General features: G+C 46.1%; 1 protein-coding gene across 3 annotated transcripts in view; it reads left to right on the plus strand.

Annotated features, from left to right (window-relative positions):
* Positions 1-17842, plus strand: part of pde4a (phosphodiesterase 4A, cAMP-specific) — a 66735-nt gene that overhangs the window by 44273 nt on the left and 4620 nt on the right. For 2 of the 3 annotated variants that reach the window (XM_014203950.2, XM_014203951.2), the window contains exons 7-8: positions 14742-14835; positions 16185-16357. In XM_014203950.2, coding sequence (XP_014059425.1) covers positions 14742-14835; positions 16185-16357 — 267 coding nt within the window. Of the gene's footprint in view, positions 1-4068; positions 5996-14741; positions 14836-16184; positions 16358-17842 lie in introns of those variants that run through there. The other variant, XM_014203952.2, reaches the window with a different exon arrangement.

Raw genomic sequence — 17842 nt, forward strand, 5'->3', positions numbered from 1 at the left:
TACTACTACCACTACCACCACCCTACACCACCACTACCCTACACTACCACAACTACTACCACTACTACTACCACTACCACCACCCTACACCACCACTACCAATACCACTACTACTACCACTACCACCACCCTACACCACGACTACCACAACCACTACTACTACCACTACCACCACCCTACACCACCACTACCACTACCCTACACTACCACTACTAGTACCACTACCACTACTACTACCTCTACTACTACCCTACACTACCACTACCACTACCCTACACTACCACTACCACTACCACTATCACTAACACGACTAATACCCTACACTATCACTACCACTACCACCACTATTACTACCCTAGCCCACCACTACCACTACTACTACCCTACACCACTACTACCACTACCCTACACTACCACTACCACCACCACTACCACTACTACTACCACTACCCTACACTACCACCACCACTACCACCACCACTACCACTACTCTACACCACCACTACCCTACACCACCACTACCACTACCCTACACTACCACCACCACTACCACCACCCCCACCACTACCCTACACCACCACTACCCAACACTACCACTACCACTACCCTACACTACCACTACCCTACACTACCCTACACCACCACCACCCTACACCCCCACTATCACTACCCTACACCACCACTACCACTACCCAACACCACCACTACCACTACCCTACACCACCACCACCCTACACCACCACTACCACTACCCTACACCACCCACCACCACCCTACACCACCACTACCACTACCCTACACCACCACTACCACTACCCTACACCACCACTACCACCACCACCGTACACCACCACTACCCTACACCATCCACCACCACCCAACACCACCACTACCACTACCCAACACCACCACTACCACTACCACTACCCTACACCACCACCACCACCACCCTACACCACCACTACCACTACCCTACACCACCACTACCACCAGCACTACCACTACCAATACCACTACCACTACCACCACCCTACACCACCACTACCACTACCCTACACCATCACCACCACCCTACACCACCACTACCACTACCCTACACCACCCACCACCACCCTACACCACCACTACCACTACCCTACACCACCCACCACCACCCTACACCACCAATACCACTACCCTACACTACCACTACCCTACACTACCACTACCACTACCCTACACTACCACTACCACCACCACTACCACTACTACTACCCTACACCACTACTACCACTACCCTACACTACCGCCACCACTACCACCACCACTACCACTACCTTGCACCACCACTACCACCACCACCCTACACCACCAATACCACTACCCTACGCTACCACTACCACTACCACCACCACCCTACACCACCACTACCCTACACCACCCACCACCACCCAACACCACCACTACCACTTCCCAACACCACCACTACCACTACCACTACCCTACACCACCACCACCACTACCACTACCAATACCACTACCACTACCACCACCCTACACCACCACTACCACTACCCTACACCATCACCACCACCCTACACCACCACTACCACTACCCTACACCAACCACCACCACCCTACACCACCACTACCACTACCCTACACCACCACTACCACTACCCTGCACCACCACTACCACCACCACCCATTACCACCCTACACCACCAATACCACTACCCTACGCTACCACTACCACTACCCTACACCAGCACTACCACCACCCTACACCAGCACTACCACCACCCTACACCACCACTACCACTACCCTACACCACCACTACCACCACCACCCTACACCACCACTACCCTACACCACCACTACCACCACCATCCAACACCACCACTACCACTACCCTACACCACCCACCACCACCCTACACCACCAATACCACTACCCTACACTACCACTACCCTACACCACCCACCACCACCCTGCACCACCACTACCACCTCCACCCTACACCACCCATTACCACCCTACACCATCAATACCACTACCCTACGCTACCACTACCACTACCCTACACCACCCTACACCACCACTACCACCACCCTACACCACCACTACCACTACCCTACACCACCACTACCACCACCACCCAACACCACCACTACCCTACACCACCCACCACCACCCAACACCACCACTACCACTACCCTACACCACCCAGAACCACCCTACACCACCAATACCACTACCCTACACTACCACTACCCTACACCACCCACCACCACCCTACACCACCACTACCACCACCCTACACCACCACTACCACTACCCTACACCACCACTACCCTACACCACCCACCACCACCCTACACCATCACTACCACTACCCTACACCACCACTATGTCTGCCCACACCTCCAATATCACTACCCTACACCACCTCTACCACTACCACTACCCTACACCAGCACTATGTCAACCCACACCACCACTACCACTACCCTACACCACCACTACCACTACCCTACACCACAACTACCACTACCCTACACCTCCACCACCACTACCACTACTTTACACTACCACTACCAACACCACCATCACCACCACTACCACTATGTTACACCACAATTACCACTACCATACACTACCACTACCACTACCCTACACCACCACTACCCTACACTACCACCACCACTACCACCACCACTACCACCCCCACTACCACTACCATACACTACCACCACCACTAACATTACCCTACACCACCACTATGTCTACCCACACTGCCACTACCACTACCCTACACCACCACTATGTCTACCCACACTGCCACTACCACTACCCTACACCACCACTACTATACACTACCACCACCACTAACACTACCCTACACCACCACTATGTCTACCCACACTTCCACCACCACTACCCTACACCACCACTACCACTACCCTACACCCCCACAACTACCCTACACTACCACTACCCTACACCACAACTACCACTACCCTACTCCACCACTACCACTACCCTAGACTACCACTGCCACTACCCTACACACACCACAACCCTACACTACCACTACCCTACACCACAACTACCACTACCCTACACCACCACTACCACTACCCTAGACTACCACTGCCACTACCCTACACACACCACAACCCTACACTACACCTGGCCTCTTCATCTGTCCATGCCCCTCTCCTATACCCTCTACCACAACCTTCACATATTTGTGTTACCTAGTCCAACTGTGCATAACTAAATATCAATACTATTATCAGTCTCCCATACTGTATGTTTCATTAATGTCTGAGAGGCTTGTTTGCATTTGGCGGAACTGAACTGTGTGAATTTGGACTGTGGACTGGCCAAGCTAATGTAACAGAGGTGGTTCGGTCAGCCACACTCTCGTGATGAGTAACCTTGTCTGACATGTGACGACTTGGGTTAGCTCCCCAGGATAATGTCTAGCTTTTAGCTCAGTGGGCTATCACAGTCTTGTGGCTCGCAGAAACTGTTAGTCCCAGTGATGTTTGGGATTTGTGTATTGTCCTTTTGAGGCCGAAGGGAATGTATGTGTCCATGTACACAGAACGTCCAAAAGATTTGTCAGATGCTCTATATGTACGAAGGTATGGGTGATGTGTGTATACTCTATACTGCTGTTTAGAGTCTGTGTTTGTAGCGGATGTGTATTTGTGCACATGAATGCATGAGCTGCAGCGAGATGTTCTGCTTAAAATGTGGGATGGAGAGAGAGAGACAGAGAAAGAGAGAGAGAGAAGGAGAAGGGGAGGGTGAGGGTCTGTGGGTGGGAAGGGAAGACACAGAGCACAGGAGAAGAGGGAGGAGGGGGAACGGGTCCTGATGCTGATGTCCCTGCTGTAACCTTGGTTGCTATCGAACAACAGGGTCTGCCCTTCCCTTTTACTTATTGGCTCACCACTCTGACCACAAGGCTTGTGGTCTGGGAAGCGACCAATGAAAAAGAGGCAAGGTTCCTTCAACAGTGTTGTGTCTAAAAGAGACAGTGTGCTATTCTTGTTTTTCTTGTCACCCTGAGGGGAATGTAGCATGTTGCAACGGTTTCAGAACGCAAAAGACAGCCGTTTGGATTTGTACGTGTGTAAGGATGCCTGTGTTTGAGAGACAGACAGAGGGCAAGAGAGAGAAAGATGGAGTGAGAGAGGGGGGAGTGTGTGTGTGCTCCTGGCTGACAGAGAAGCAGAGAGAATGCTGTGGTCTTTAAGAGCAGACAGGCGCCATAAAGACACATACATACAAAACCACACCAACATGCACACACACATATGAACACCCTCCCCCGTACTCTCTCTCTGTCTCTCACACACACATTTCCGACAGGCGTACATGCTGTCTGCAGCACATGCGCATTCAGGCTGCACATACACTCACACACACACACACACACACACACACACACACACACACACACACACACACACACACACACACACACACACACACAAGTGCACGCTGTCTGGCTGATTAGCTTGCAAGGGCTGTCTACAGCATCCAGGGCTGACGGCGCTACAGGAGGCAGCAGGGCTTTGCTACGGCGGAGGAAGGAAAAAGGAAGGAAAAATAAGGGGAGCCTGAAGCTCTTGGATTAGTTTCAACCTCAGACATCATTTAACCAGCCCAGGTAGACACGATAGAGTGACTGGGATACTGCGGGGGAAGCTACTGGGAGGAGGACTGTGGACTGTGTGTGTGTTGGGATCATCGCTGAGGCACATACGGGGCTGATGCAGCAGGAGGACGACTGGGCCCGGCCCCTGGATCCGGTGTGCTGTGGGGGAGGGGCACTTTGCAGAGTAGACGCAACGCGGGGAGACGAGGAGAGAGCCTGTTTTTCCCCCACACCGTGAGCTCCGCTGTGATTCTGTAGCCTGACCGACCGTCTGCTAGATACATCACAGGCCTGGCTCCCTATTTCTCCCTCTCTGTCTCTCCTTCCTTCTCTTTCTCTCTCCGTTGCCATTCGTCTCCCGCTCTCTCTCTGTCACTCTCTGTCCTCTTCCTCTGTCCCATCACTCAATACTACGGTCATCTTTCCCACCCTGTCATCACCGTCTTTCCATCCCTCCATCCTTCTAAGCTCTTCTGTCCTCTTTTATCTCCATCTGTCTGTGTGTCTGACCTTCTATCTTTCATTACAACATCTTGGCTTTTCTCTCTTCCCTCTCCTCCTCCATTGCCTCTCTTTGCCCTTCAGACGGTCCCCCTCTCACTCTCCATCTTCTCCCATCCTATCCTCCCCCTCTCCCCACTCTGCTGTTTGATTTGGGTCAGTTCTGCTCACCAACTGGGATGAGATGTAGTCTCTGGAGCTTGGGGATCCAGGGGGCTCCTGGCCTGCCGTTTGCGGGGCATCCTCATCTGTGGACCGTCCTCACACTGTGGCCCATATCAGGACGCACTGGGTGGATGGCCTGCTTCCAGGAGAACTGCATGTAGGGACGGACTGTGAGCACCAGTGGACCCTGTCCCTCTCCCCCTTTACCCCTCGCCCCCCACCCTCGGCGGGGGGAAGCTGTCGCTCTGGAGTGTCCCGGCCTGGCCGGCTGCGGCCTACACGCTGCCCACACGCTGACGACGAATCCCTCCTCATGCTGCTGGGACACCTGCAGCGCCCCCACCCCCAGCCCGCTCCACTACCGGTCCTCCTGTCTGGGAAAGCGCCCCTCGCCCCCCGTCACCCTAAGCATGGGCGTGGTAGAGGCCATTGACCCCGCCTCGCCGTCCCCTTGCCCCTCGCCCGTGCCAGGCGGCTACCGGCTGCCCCGCTCTTCCACCAGCTACAGCCAGCTGCAGGGGAGGGGAGGAGGGCCAGACCTGGAGCTGGACCTAGGTGCGGCTGCCGGAGGGGTTCTGGAAGGGTCTGGGATGGCAGCGGAGCGCAGGACACCTCTGGTAGACCTGTTCTGTGAGACCTGCTCGAGACCCTGGCTCATCGGATGGTGGGACCAGGTAGGGCTAGAAGGGCTGGGAGGGGAAGGGAACTGGGCCAGACAGACAGGCGGCCATCTTGGATAGCTGTTTTGATGAACTATTTTTCCACCCTTGCTGTTCTGTGCATTATATAGGCTGTTATCTGTCCATTCTACTTAGTAGGTGTGATTTTGTTAAGCCGTTGAAGTTTCATGTTGAAAAGAGAAACATGTCAGTTGTGTGGGTTTTAGTTGTGTGGATTGCAGGGACCAGTTGTGTGGGTTTAGTTGTGTGGATTGCAGGGACCAGTTGTGTGGGTTTTAGTTGTGTGGATTGAAGGGACCAGTTGTGTGGGTTTAGTTGTGTGGATTGCAGGGACCAGTTGTGTGGGTTTAGTTGTGTGGATTGCAGGGACCAGTTGTGTGGGTTTTAGTTGTGTGGATTGCAGGGACCAGTTGTGTGGGTTTTAGTTGTGTGGATTGCAGGGACCAGTTGTGTGGGTTTTAGTTGTGTGGATTGCAGGGACCAGTTGTGTGGGTTTTAGTTGTGTGGATTGCAGGGACCAGTTGTGTGGGTTTTAGTTGTGTGGATTGCAGGGACCAGTTGTGTGGGTTTTAGTTGTGTGGATTGCAGGGACCAGTTGGGACAGGGAGGAGATGACCTAAAGATGACAAGCATAACAGGATGTATGTTGAGTGACTGTGTGTTTATATTTTCCCTCAGCAACTCTGTTTTCATATTCTATGCATTATTTATGCATGTAGGCACTGAAGGGGAAAAGGCATTGAGTTTTCAGAGTTTATTAACCCTAAACTCCCCCATGTAATGTGTCGTCATGCTGCCTGTGGTGCTGGGCGCACTAAACCTCAGCTGCAGTACACTTCAACCTGAAGATATAAACTCAAAACTGTTCACCTTAGAGACTCATTTTCTCCATTCAAACCACAGACAATATTCCCTTAAAATCGTACATAAATTCCTATTAAGAAAATCTTTATTGTCCTATTGTTACAGCAGGTAGCCTGCTTTATCACAAGATGTCCATCTCCATCCTCGACACACACACACACACACACACACACACACACACACACACACACACACACACACACACACACACACACACACACACACACACACACACACACACACGGTCAGTGTCAGTGAAGGATATCTCAGCTCAATGCTGTGTGTGTTTATCTCAGTGTTGTCCTGTGATCTTAGTCAATGTCGGAATTGTTTTGTATTTTTCTTTGAGAGGCCGAGACACGTCTGCTAAATGACGTAAATGTAAAATGTCATGTAATATTGTTAATGTTGCAGCGTATAGTTGATGGCAGATCTCTCTATCAAACTATCTACTGACCCTGTTATTTTGACCGAGCTCTCTTGTCCGTGGCAGTGACTGTGCCCTCGTGAACCATTGTCTTGTCTGTGCTTTACTGAGATACATACAACAACATCTTACCCAGCTAGCACATAACGTTCTCAGAACCGTATGTTTCTTAGAGCTTGGTGAGAGTGTGGTTGTCTTATGGTTATTTTGCATACAACCTACCCACAACTTTGTGGGAATGTTGCAGAACAGTTGCTTGGCTTTGGAACATTCTCAGCACAAAAATGTCCTAAAAGTTCAAACATGGTTAGATTTAATAAAAATGTTGGTAATGTTGTAGGAACGTTCTCCAACTGGTTTAACATGGGGAATATTCACAAATAGTTCAGAGAACGTTAAGAAACAACGTGGGAATTTCTGTACTTCAGCATAACGTTTTCTACAGGTTTCCTCATGGTTCAATTTAAAATCATGTTCTCAGAACATTAAGAACACTTTCCATAAAAAAAACACAAGAAAACATTAGTAATGTTCAAAGAATGTTCTGCGAATGTTATCTAAAAATACATACATTCCGTTCAAAGCATCAACAAAACTCTCTCTATCCTCTCTGTTAAGTGTGTTCAGGTGTGTTGGCCTCGCCCAGTATTTGGCCACACCTGATCCTAATGAGTGCTTGTTTCCTTTGAAATGGGGTCTATTTGAATAGACTAAAATAGACCATCCTGGTGGCGCAGTACAGTCGTGGCAAAAAGTTTTGAGAACGACACAAATATTAATTTTCACAAAGTCTGCTGGCTCAGTTTGTATGATGGCAATTTGCATATACTCCAGAATGTTATGAAGAGTGATCAGATGAATTGCAATTAATTGCAAAGTCCCTCTTTGCCATGCAAATGAACTGAATCCCCAAAAAACATTTCCACTGCATTTCAGCCCTGCCACAAAAGGACCAGCTGACATCATGTCAATGATTCTCTCATTAACACAGGTGTGAGTGTTGATGAGGACAAGGCTGGAGATCACTCTGTCATGCTGATTGAGTTCGAATAACAGACTGGAAGCTTCAAAAGGAGGGTGGTGCTTGGAATCATTGTTCTTCCTCTGTCAATCATGGTTACCTGCAAGGAAACACGTGCCGTCATCATTGCTTTGCACAAAAAGGGCTTCACAGGCAAGGATATTGCTGCCAGTAAGATTGCACCTAAATCAACCATTTATCAGATCATCAAGAACTTCAAGGAGAGCGGTTCAATTGTTGTGAAGAAGGCTTCAGGGCGCCCAAGAAAGTCCAGCAAGTGCCAGGACCGTCTCCTAAAGTTGATTCTGCTGCGGGATCGGGGCACCACCAGTACAGAGCTTGCTCAGGAATGGCAGCAGGCAGGTGTGAGTGCATCTGCACGCACAGTGAGGTGAAGACTTTTGGAGGATGGCCTGGTGTCAAGAAGGGCAGCAAAGAAGCCACTTTTCTCCAGGAAAAACATCAGGGACAGACTGATATTCTGCAAAAGGTACAGGGATTGGACTGCTGAGGATTGGGGTAAAGTCATTTTCTCTGATGAATCCCCTTTCCGGTTGTTTGGGGCATCCGGAAAAAAGCTTGTCCGGAGAAGACAAGGTGAGCGCTACCATCAATCCTGTGTCATGCCAACAGTAAAGCATCCTGAGACCATTCATGTGTGGGGTTGCTTCTCAGCCAAGGGAGTGGGCTCACTCACCATTTTTCCTAAGAACACAGCCATGAATAAAGAATGGTACCAACACATCCTCCGAGAGCAACTTCTCCCAACCGTCCAGGAACAGTTTGGTGATGAACAATGCCTTTTCCAGCATGATGGAGCACCTTGCCATAAGGCAAAAGTGTGGCTTGGTCCCGTGTGGCTCAGTTGGTAGAGCATGGTGTTTGCAACTCCAGGGTTGTGGGTTCGATTCCCACGGGGGGGACCAGTACGGAGACAAATGTATGAAATGTATGCATTCACTACTGTAAGTCACTCTGGATAAGAGCGTCTGCTAAATGACTAAAATGTAAATGTAAATAACTAAGTGGCTCGGGGAACAAAACATTGATATTTTGGGTCCATGGCCAGGAAACTCCCCAGACCTTAATCCCATTGAGAACTTGTGGTCAATCCTCAAGAGGAGGGTGGACAAACAAAAACCCACAAACTCCAAACATTTATTATGCAAGAATGGGCTGCCATCAGTCAGGATGTGGCTCAGAAGTTAATTGACAGCATGCCAGGGCGGATTGCAGAGGTCTTGAAAAAGAAGGGTCAACACTGCAAATATTGACTCTTTGCATCAACTTCATGTAATTGTCAATAAAAGCCTTTGACACTTATGAAATGCTTGTAATTATACTTCAGTATTCCATAGTAACATCTGACAAAAATATCTAAAGACACTGAGGCAGCAGACTTTGTGAAAATTAATATTTGTGTCATTCTGAAAACTTTTGGCCATCACTGTAGACTTATTCGATGGATAAAGAACATACACTACGTGACCAAAAGTATGTGGACACCTGCTCGTCGAACATTTAATTCCAAAATAATGGGCATTAATATGGAGTTGGTCCCCTCTTTGCTGCTATAACAGCCTCCACTCTTACGGGAAGGCTTTCCACTAGATGTTATAACATTGCTGTGAGGACCTGCTTCCATTCAGCCACAAGAGCATTAGTGAGGTCGGGCAGGCCTGGCTCGTAGTCGGCGTTCCAATTCATCCCAAAGGTGTTCGATTGGGTTGAAGTCGGGGCTCTGTGCAGGCCAGTCAAGTTGTTCCATGCCGATCTTGACAAACCATTTCTGTATGGACCTCGCTTTGTGCACAGGGGCATTGTCATGCTGAAACAGGAAAGGGCCTTCCCCAAATAGTTTGCACAAAGTTGGATGAACAGAATTGTCTAGAATGTCATTGTATGCTGTAGTGTTAAGATTTCCCTTCACTGGAACTAAGGGGCCTAGCCCCAACCTTGAAAAACAGCCCCAGACCATTATTCCTCCTCCACCCATGCATTTGGGCTGGTAACGTTCTCCTGGCATCCGCCAAAACCAGATTCATCCGTCGGACTACCATATGGTGAAGCGTGATCCATCACTTCAGAGAACGTGTTTTCACTGCTCCAGAGTCCAATAATATTTACACGTTACGCACTTCAGCACTTGACAGTCCCGTTCTGTGAGCTTGTGTTACCTACCATTTTGCAGCTGAGCTGTTGTTGCTCCTAGACTTTTCCACTTCACAATTACAGCACTTATAGTTGACTAGGGCAGCTCTGGTGTCACGTTGAAAGTCACTGAGCTCTTCAGCAAGGCCAATTCTACTGTCAATGTTTGTCTATGGAGATTGCATGGATGTGTGCTCGATTTTATACACCTTTTCAGCAAAGGATGTGGCTGAAATAGCCGAATTCACTAATTTGAAGGGGTGTCCACATACTTTATTATACATAGTGTAAGATTATAGGTTATAATTTCACTGACACCGTGCCACAATAAAAAATAAATGTGTTTGCAATTTTGAACTGTTTCTAAACAGTTAAAAACAGTTAACCCAAACTAAGGTAGCAGTGTAATTAAAAGTCTTATTGAAACATGTTCTCAGAACGTTGTTTAATTACCTACAAATACCCTATAATTTCTGTTCTCAGAAGATGAAGAAAAACGCCCAGGAAAACTTTCAGGGAACGATAGTAAAACCTTCTCAGAACCTCCTTGCAACCTAAACATTTACATTCCCAGAACAGGCAACATTTTCACTTCTGTTCTCAGAAAGTAAAAAAAAAAACTTACGTATTACCAGTCAGGAAACTTATGGCTTCGTTCCCAGAACCAATGGGAAACCAAAAAATTACGCTCCCACAACTTCCAAGGAACCAAATGTGCTAGCTGTATCCACTCCCCCCATCTCTCTGCGTACAGTGTTTTTAGCAATCTGCTGCAATAGAACAACTCTTGTTTTGATACAATACATAGTCCAATAACAGCCTTACCATTAGCAAAAAATAAATAAATAATTGCATATACAGTACTTTGATAAACAAAGTGAAATTGAATGGTTGGTTGGTTGTGAAAGCTGATTCGCCATGCTGTTATCAAAGAGCATTACTGTAAACTGCTATTGTAATGTGAAAAACAGGAAGTGCAGGAAGAGCCTTCCTGTTACAATACATGTCACATTTCCCTGGGTGTCCATATGTTTGTCAATTATCAGAGGGTTGATGATGCCCCTTTGCGTCTCTCACAGCTTCGCCCCGGCATCTTGTGTTCCATCAGTCAGTGGGCCATATGAGGAAGCATGGTAGCGTGGTGTGGCGTCTGTCTGTGTGTCCTGGCACTGGGGTTGTGTTGGTTGGCAGATTATGACTCAATATAGTAAAGAGATGGAGAGAGATTGAGCCTGCAGCATAACTGTGTCACTGGGCTTGACTGGCTAACTAGTCTACAGTACCTACCTGGTGCATTATCATATCTATCTATCTATCTATCTATCTATCTATCTATCTATCTATCTATCTATCTATCTATCTATCTATCTATCTATCTATCTATCTATCTATCTATCTATCTATCTATCTATCTATCTATCTATCTATCTATCTATCTATCTATCTATCTATCTATCTATCTATCTATCTATCTATCTATCTATCTATCTATCTATCTATCTATCTATCTATCTATCTATCTATCTATCTATCTATCTATCTATCTATCTATCTATCTATCTATCTATCTATCTATCTATCTATCTATCTATCTATCTATCTATCTATCTATCTATCTATCTAATCTGACTGTTGTAGTGGCTTCTGACAGAGGGAAAGGGACCTGACTGTTCAAACCATGTCGAACTGTCACTAATACCTGGTTGGACTGGAATAAGGGATGAGAGAGTAATTAAAAATAGAAGTAGGAAGGTATGAGTGAGAGAGGGAAGGTTGAGAGAGTGGGAGGGATGGTAGTAAAAGAGGGGAGTAAGAGAGAGCAGGAAATGGAGAGGAAAGGGGAGTAGAGCAGAGAAGAGGAGTAAGAGAATAAGGAGATGGAGAGAGAAGAGTGGAGGGAAGGAAAGAGGAGAACACAGGTGAGGGGAGTGGAGAACAAGGGAGAGGAGAGAAGAGCAGATGAGAGGAGAGGAAAGGAATGGAGAGGATTGACCTTGAGAAAGGTCAGAGACACCTGCCTAGTCTCTGAGATTGTCACCCAAGCAGCAGCCGCCTTCCTCCCTCCCTCGCTCCCATCATGCTGCAGGACTGACTGTGAGTAGGCAGTTGCTAGGGCAACCTCTATGGTTGCCATGGAGATTATTATGTGTGAAGGATCAGTCAGTAGGACACAGACTGAGGGGACTTGTCCGAATCGCACTGCGCCTGCTTGCACGTGACTGCCTCTGTTAGTAACAAAACACATTCCACTACCAGTCTTCAAGATCCGCTCATGTTTGGTTGAGATATCACGACATGAAATCTATGCAACATTACATTTCCTGTTTAGCCATATGGAGCATATGTATCCTATTCATGCGTCGTGTCTTTTTCTCACCTGCATTCCAGCAGACATTGTGCAGGCAGCGTGTGTGACATCATCACCAAAAGACCCAGAACGTGATGTAGGAAAACGGCAGCTCTTCCACCATTGCTCCAACATGCTGTTGCTTTGTCAGGCTCCTGCAGTGGTTGCCTGTTGACAAGGTCATACCGTACTGTATGAATGTTGTATAGTAAACCCATGTGTTCTTTAGGAATTCTATTCCACTATTTTACAGTAGATGTGTGATACATCAGTATCAAACACAACTCATGTTTTGCTACATTGTTGACATTTTTGATTGAGGTTAGAGCCGATGTACAGTATTCGTCTTTGTTTAGTGGTATGGACCTGTATCCTGAATGAGGTCTAGTGGTGCATATTAATAATAATCATTTGTTCTGTTTCACACATGCTCAAGTATGTATTACAGTTTTTGTCAGTCACGTTGGTGCAATTTTCACAAGTGTGTGGTACATTTTCAACAGTCTAAGCAGAAAAATCTAAACTCTAAGTACATTTTCAATTGACTGAGTAGTACAACAAACAAATTCACAGTCACTTGTTCACTGCACCGAATCACTCCTTCAATTTGGAAGCGTATTCAACCTAAGTATCTGCTTTTCAAAATGAAATATTCACTGTACTTTTGATATGATTTGTTAACAATACAATTACTATTCTTTTTATTCAGCACTTCAAAAAGCACTTCAAAAAGAAAGTATCTTAGTTAGTTAGTTAAAAATGGTAGTTAAAATGACTAAATGGTGAGCCTAATGTATTGATGACTAAACTAAATGTTCTCATGGTATTTCACGGAAAACAGATTTTGCATGAGTGACTCAAGGGTGAAAGATGTGTTCAACTCCAATGAATGCACAATGAAAGGTTCTGAACATAAGATAGGGGGCATTACAAGTGTTGTCAGGTTAGAGGTTTGTGCTTAGAGTTTTGAAAATAAACGACTTATACCTGAAACAATGTGCTAAAGTGATTTAAAAAAAAAAAAATTGAACGCGCATGTGTGAATTGGAAATGTGTGTTTTGTATATCCCAACTCCCCCGAGACACCCAGGGAGCAATAAGGGTTAAGTGCATTGCTCAAGGGTACAACAATCGATTTTTCATCTTGTTGGCTCGGGGATACAAACTAGATACCTTCTGGTTACTGTCCCAATGCTCTAACCACATATAGAGCCAGATGTTTCACCAGATGTATAAATCTGAAGCCTCTGGTTGGAATTTCCACTCCCCACCAATATATGGTGAGGAGAGGAAGCTCAGCGGCCGTCAGTATGGGAGAGTATGGCACGAGTTGGAACTGGGCCGATATTATGCAGATTTTGTTATCGAAGCCCAATCTCATCGAAGCCTGATCTCACTACAGTTTTCTGTTCCCCAAACTACAATCTGTTTCGAACAGAGTGCACTAAGTTTGTAGACATGATCCTTTGACAAAGTTTTTAAAAAATGACGTTGTTTACAAGGAGTGCAGGGGCGAATTGAGTTATTGCACAAGCACATGCTAGAACGCTCCAATGGGATGTTGTTAGCTCATGCTTGGCTCTGCCAACCTCCTTGCTTGTTCTGCCCGCTATGCTTCATCTGCTCCCTTTGAAAATGACACAGATTAACTATCTTGGGTTAGTTATAAATATCTTTACTCTAACCACCAGTGTTAGATGTATTTTGCAAAAAAGGGATTTGTACAGATTTCCTTTCTAATGGAGTATGATGTGCTATTGTTGGCATGGTATGAAATCCAGTTTTAACATTATTTCAGGGACACAATTCAAGCAATACCTTTAACTTCTGTCTTCTCCTGTTCTTGGTAATAATATCATGCTTTGCTTCTCTCCATCTCTTTCTTCCTCTCTATCCCTCTCTTCATCTCTCTCTCCGTTTCCTCCCCCAGTTTAAGAGGATGTTGAACCGGGAGCTATCTCACCTGTCAGAGATGAGTCGTTCAGGGAACCAGGTGTCTGAATACATCTCCACTACCTTCCTGGGTGAGTCACACACCTCCCCTTTCACCTGCACTCCTGACTGGGTCTCTGTCTGTCTTCTATCCCTTATAAACCTCAGTCCTCTATCCTCTAGAAAACTGACCATAGCCCTATGTATGTGGCTCTGGTCAAAAGTAGTGCACTATGCGGCTGCCATTTAGAAAGAGGGTTATAATTTAGTTAATACTGACCAGTATAATGCATTTATTGTTATATAACATTTATCCACACTGCTAACTCCAATGTGCTGTCATTACTCAAAACGTTTGAGAAAACGCGTTGAACTTAATATATCTGAGTACAGTTACTTAAAGTGATTTTATAGTTATTAATCAAACTGATAGAGTTACTGTGAGCTTGTAGGGGGTCCTGATTTGAGTTGTATCAGACCAATGCCCCCTCTAAGCCACGCCTCCAATATAATTTCCCAGCGTACCTTGCCTTTTTGAGTGAATTGTGGAAACATCACACATGACGGTATTTGTTAGTGACAGAAACATGGTTGTTGAATTCGTTCATTTTCAGTCCTGTGGCCTTCCCCAAGTGAATCCCTAGGTGAATGTTATCATTATAATTAAACATTACATATCTCATAAGGCCTTATTTTGAGGCCTAGATCTAGGTTGAAGGATTTCCGGGAATCTTCTAACCCGGATTTCTGGAAAACCTGGGAAATATACCAGACTTTTGCAACCCTACCTGCAAGTCACATTATGCTGGCTTGCATAGTGACGTGTAATTCCTATTGGAATCCAGCCAGAGTTAGGCTATCCAACAGTTGAAATGTGTATTCATTCATAATGACTACCAGGGTTAGGAACAGTGTGAGGAGACTACCTAAGCCATTTAAATTGGAGCAACCATTTCTCTAATGGGTGCAACAAATCGAATTAAATTATTGGATTAGTTTAGAAAAATGTATGTTATTTAACTGTGTGTAACATAAGATTAATCAATCAATCACTCAATGTACATGCAAAAACACAGATATTAAAAACATTTCCCAAAAATCTACCTGCAGTAGAGCATGCTGGGAAAAAAAAGTACATTTGTTGTCATAACTTTAGAAAATTGAGTTAATGTGATTTTGTTTTGAGTCAGTACCACATAAACATTTTATGTAATAATGACTTTGAGTTCAACTTACTAGAATGATTTGAGTTAAAAGGCCTTGGGGTTTACAGTACAGGCAGTCATTTAGACCCAGGTCTCTTTACAAGTGAGCCCTGTAATGATGCATACTATAGAGATATAGCACACTATAGCCTTTATAATAATAAGTTATAAATGCATGCTTATGACAAGCATTCGAAAGTATTGTAATTAACCTCTGACCTCCATGTCTCCTCCAGATAAGCAGAATGAGGTAGAGATCCCGTCTCCGACCCTGCGGGAGCGGGAGCGGGACAAGCCCATGTGTCATATCAGTGGAGTGAAGAAGCTGACACACAGCTCCAGCCTGTCCATCAACACCACCATGCCACGCTTCGGAGTCAAGACGGAACAGGAGGACGCACTGGCCAGGGTACGGTATTCCTGTACTGGATCTGGGATCTGTGGACCCTTACACATACTCACACATGAACACTCAGTCACTTCGAAGATGATTTAAAATTACATATCCTGCTGAGACCCAGCGAAAAAAAGCTTTATGAATTATTACTTTTTTGGGAGTGAAATAAACATTTTACAACATTTATTTTATTATTTTATTGTATATGCACTGTAGTGGATATTATGATGCGGTGAATATTATATTTGTAAAATTTTACATTACAGTAAATATGTGTACAGTAGGTGAAAAACACAGGATATTTATACACAAGCTCTTATTTAGCTCTTATTTAATGTGAGAAAAAATATATTACACTGCTCTGAAAACTCACCAAACTATTCCACAGATATACTATATATACAAAAGTATGTGGACACTCCTTCAAATTAGTGGATTTGGCTATTTCAGCCAGACCTGTTGCTGACAGTTGTGTAAAATCGAGCACACAATCATGCAATCTCCATAGACAAACATTGGCAGTAGAATTGCCTTACTGAAGAGCTCAGTGATTTTCAACATGGCACCGTCATTGGATGCCACCTTTCCAACAAGTCAGTTCGTCAAATTTCTGCCCTGCTAGAGCTGCCCCAGTCAACTGAAAGTGCTGTTATTGTGAAGTGGAAATGTCTAGGAGCAACAACGGCTCAGCCACAAAGTGGTAGGCCACACAAGCTCACAGAACGGGACTGCTGAGTACTGAAGCACGTAGCGTGTAAAAATCATCTGTCCTCGGTTGCAACACACTACTGAGTTCCAAACTTCCTCTGGAAGCAACGTCAGCACAATAACTGTTAGTCTGGAGCTTAATGGGTTTCCATGGCCGAGCGGATGTACACAAGCCTAAGATCACCATGCACAATGCCAAGCGTCGGCCGGAATGGTGTAAAGCGCGCCACCATTGCCGAGATTTACGCTTCATTATCTGGCAGTCTGATGGACAAATCTAGGTTTGACGGATGTCAGGAGAACGCTAACTGCCCCAATGCATAGTGCCAACTGTAAAGTTTGGTGGAGGAGGAATGATGGTCTGGGGCTGGTTTTCTTGGTTCAGGCTAGGCCCCTTAGTTCCTTTGAAAGGAAATCTAAACGCTACAGCATACAATGACATTCAAGACGATTCTGTGCTTCCAACTTTGTGGCAAAGGTTTGGGGAAGGCCCTTTCCTGTTTCAGCATGACAATGCCTCAATGACTGGCCTGACAATGACTGGCCTGCACAGAGCCATGACATCAACCCTAGTGAACACCTTTGGGATGAATTGGAACGTCGACTGCGAGCCAGGCGTAATCGCCCAACATCAGGGCCTGACCTCAATAATGCTCTTGTGGCTGAATGGAAGCAAGTCCCCACAGCAATGTTCCAACAGCTAGTGAAAAGCCTTCCCAGAAGACTAGAGGCTGTAATAGCAGCAAAGGGGGGACCAACTCCATATTAATATACATGATTTTGGAATGA

Source organism: Salmo salar, chromosome ssa06 (assembly GCF_905237065.1).
Source record: "Salmo salar chromosome ssa06, Ssal_v3.1, whole genome shotgun sequence".
Lineage (NCBI taxonomy): Eukaryota > Metazoa > Chordata > Actinopteri > Salmoniformes > Salmonidae > Salmo > Salmo salar.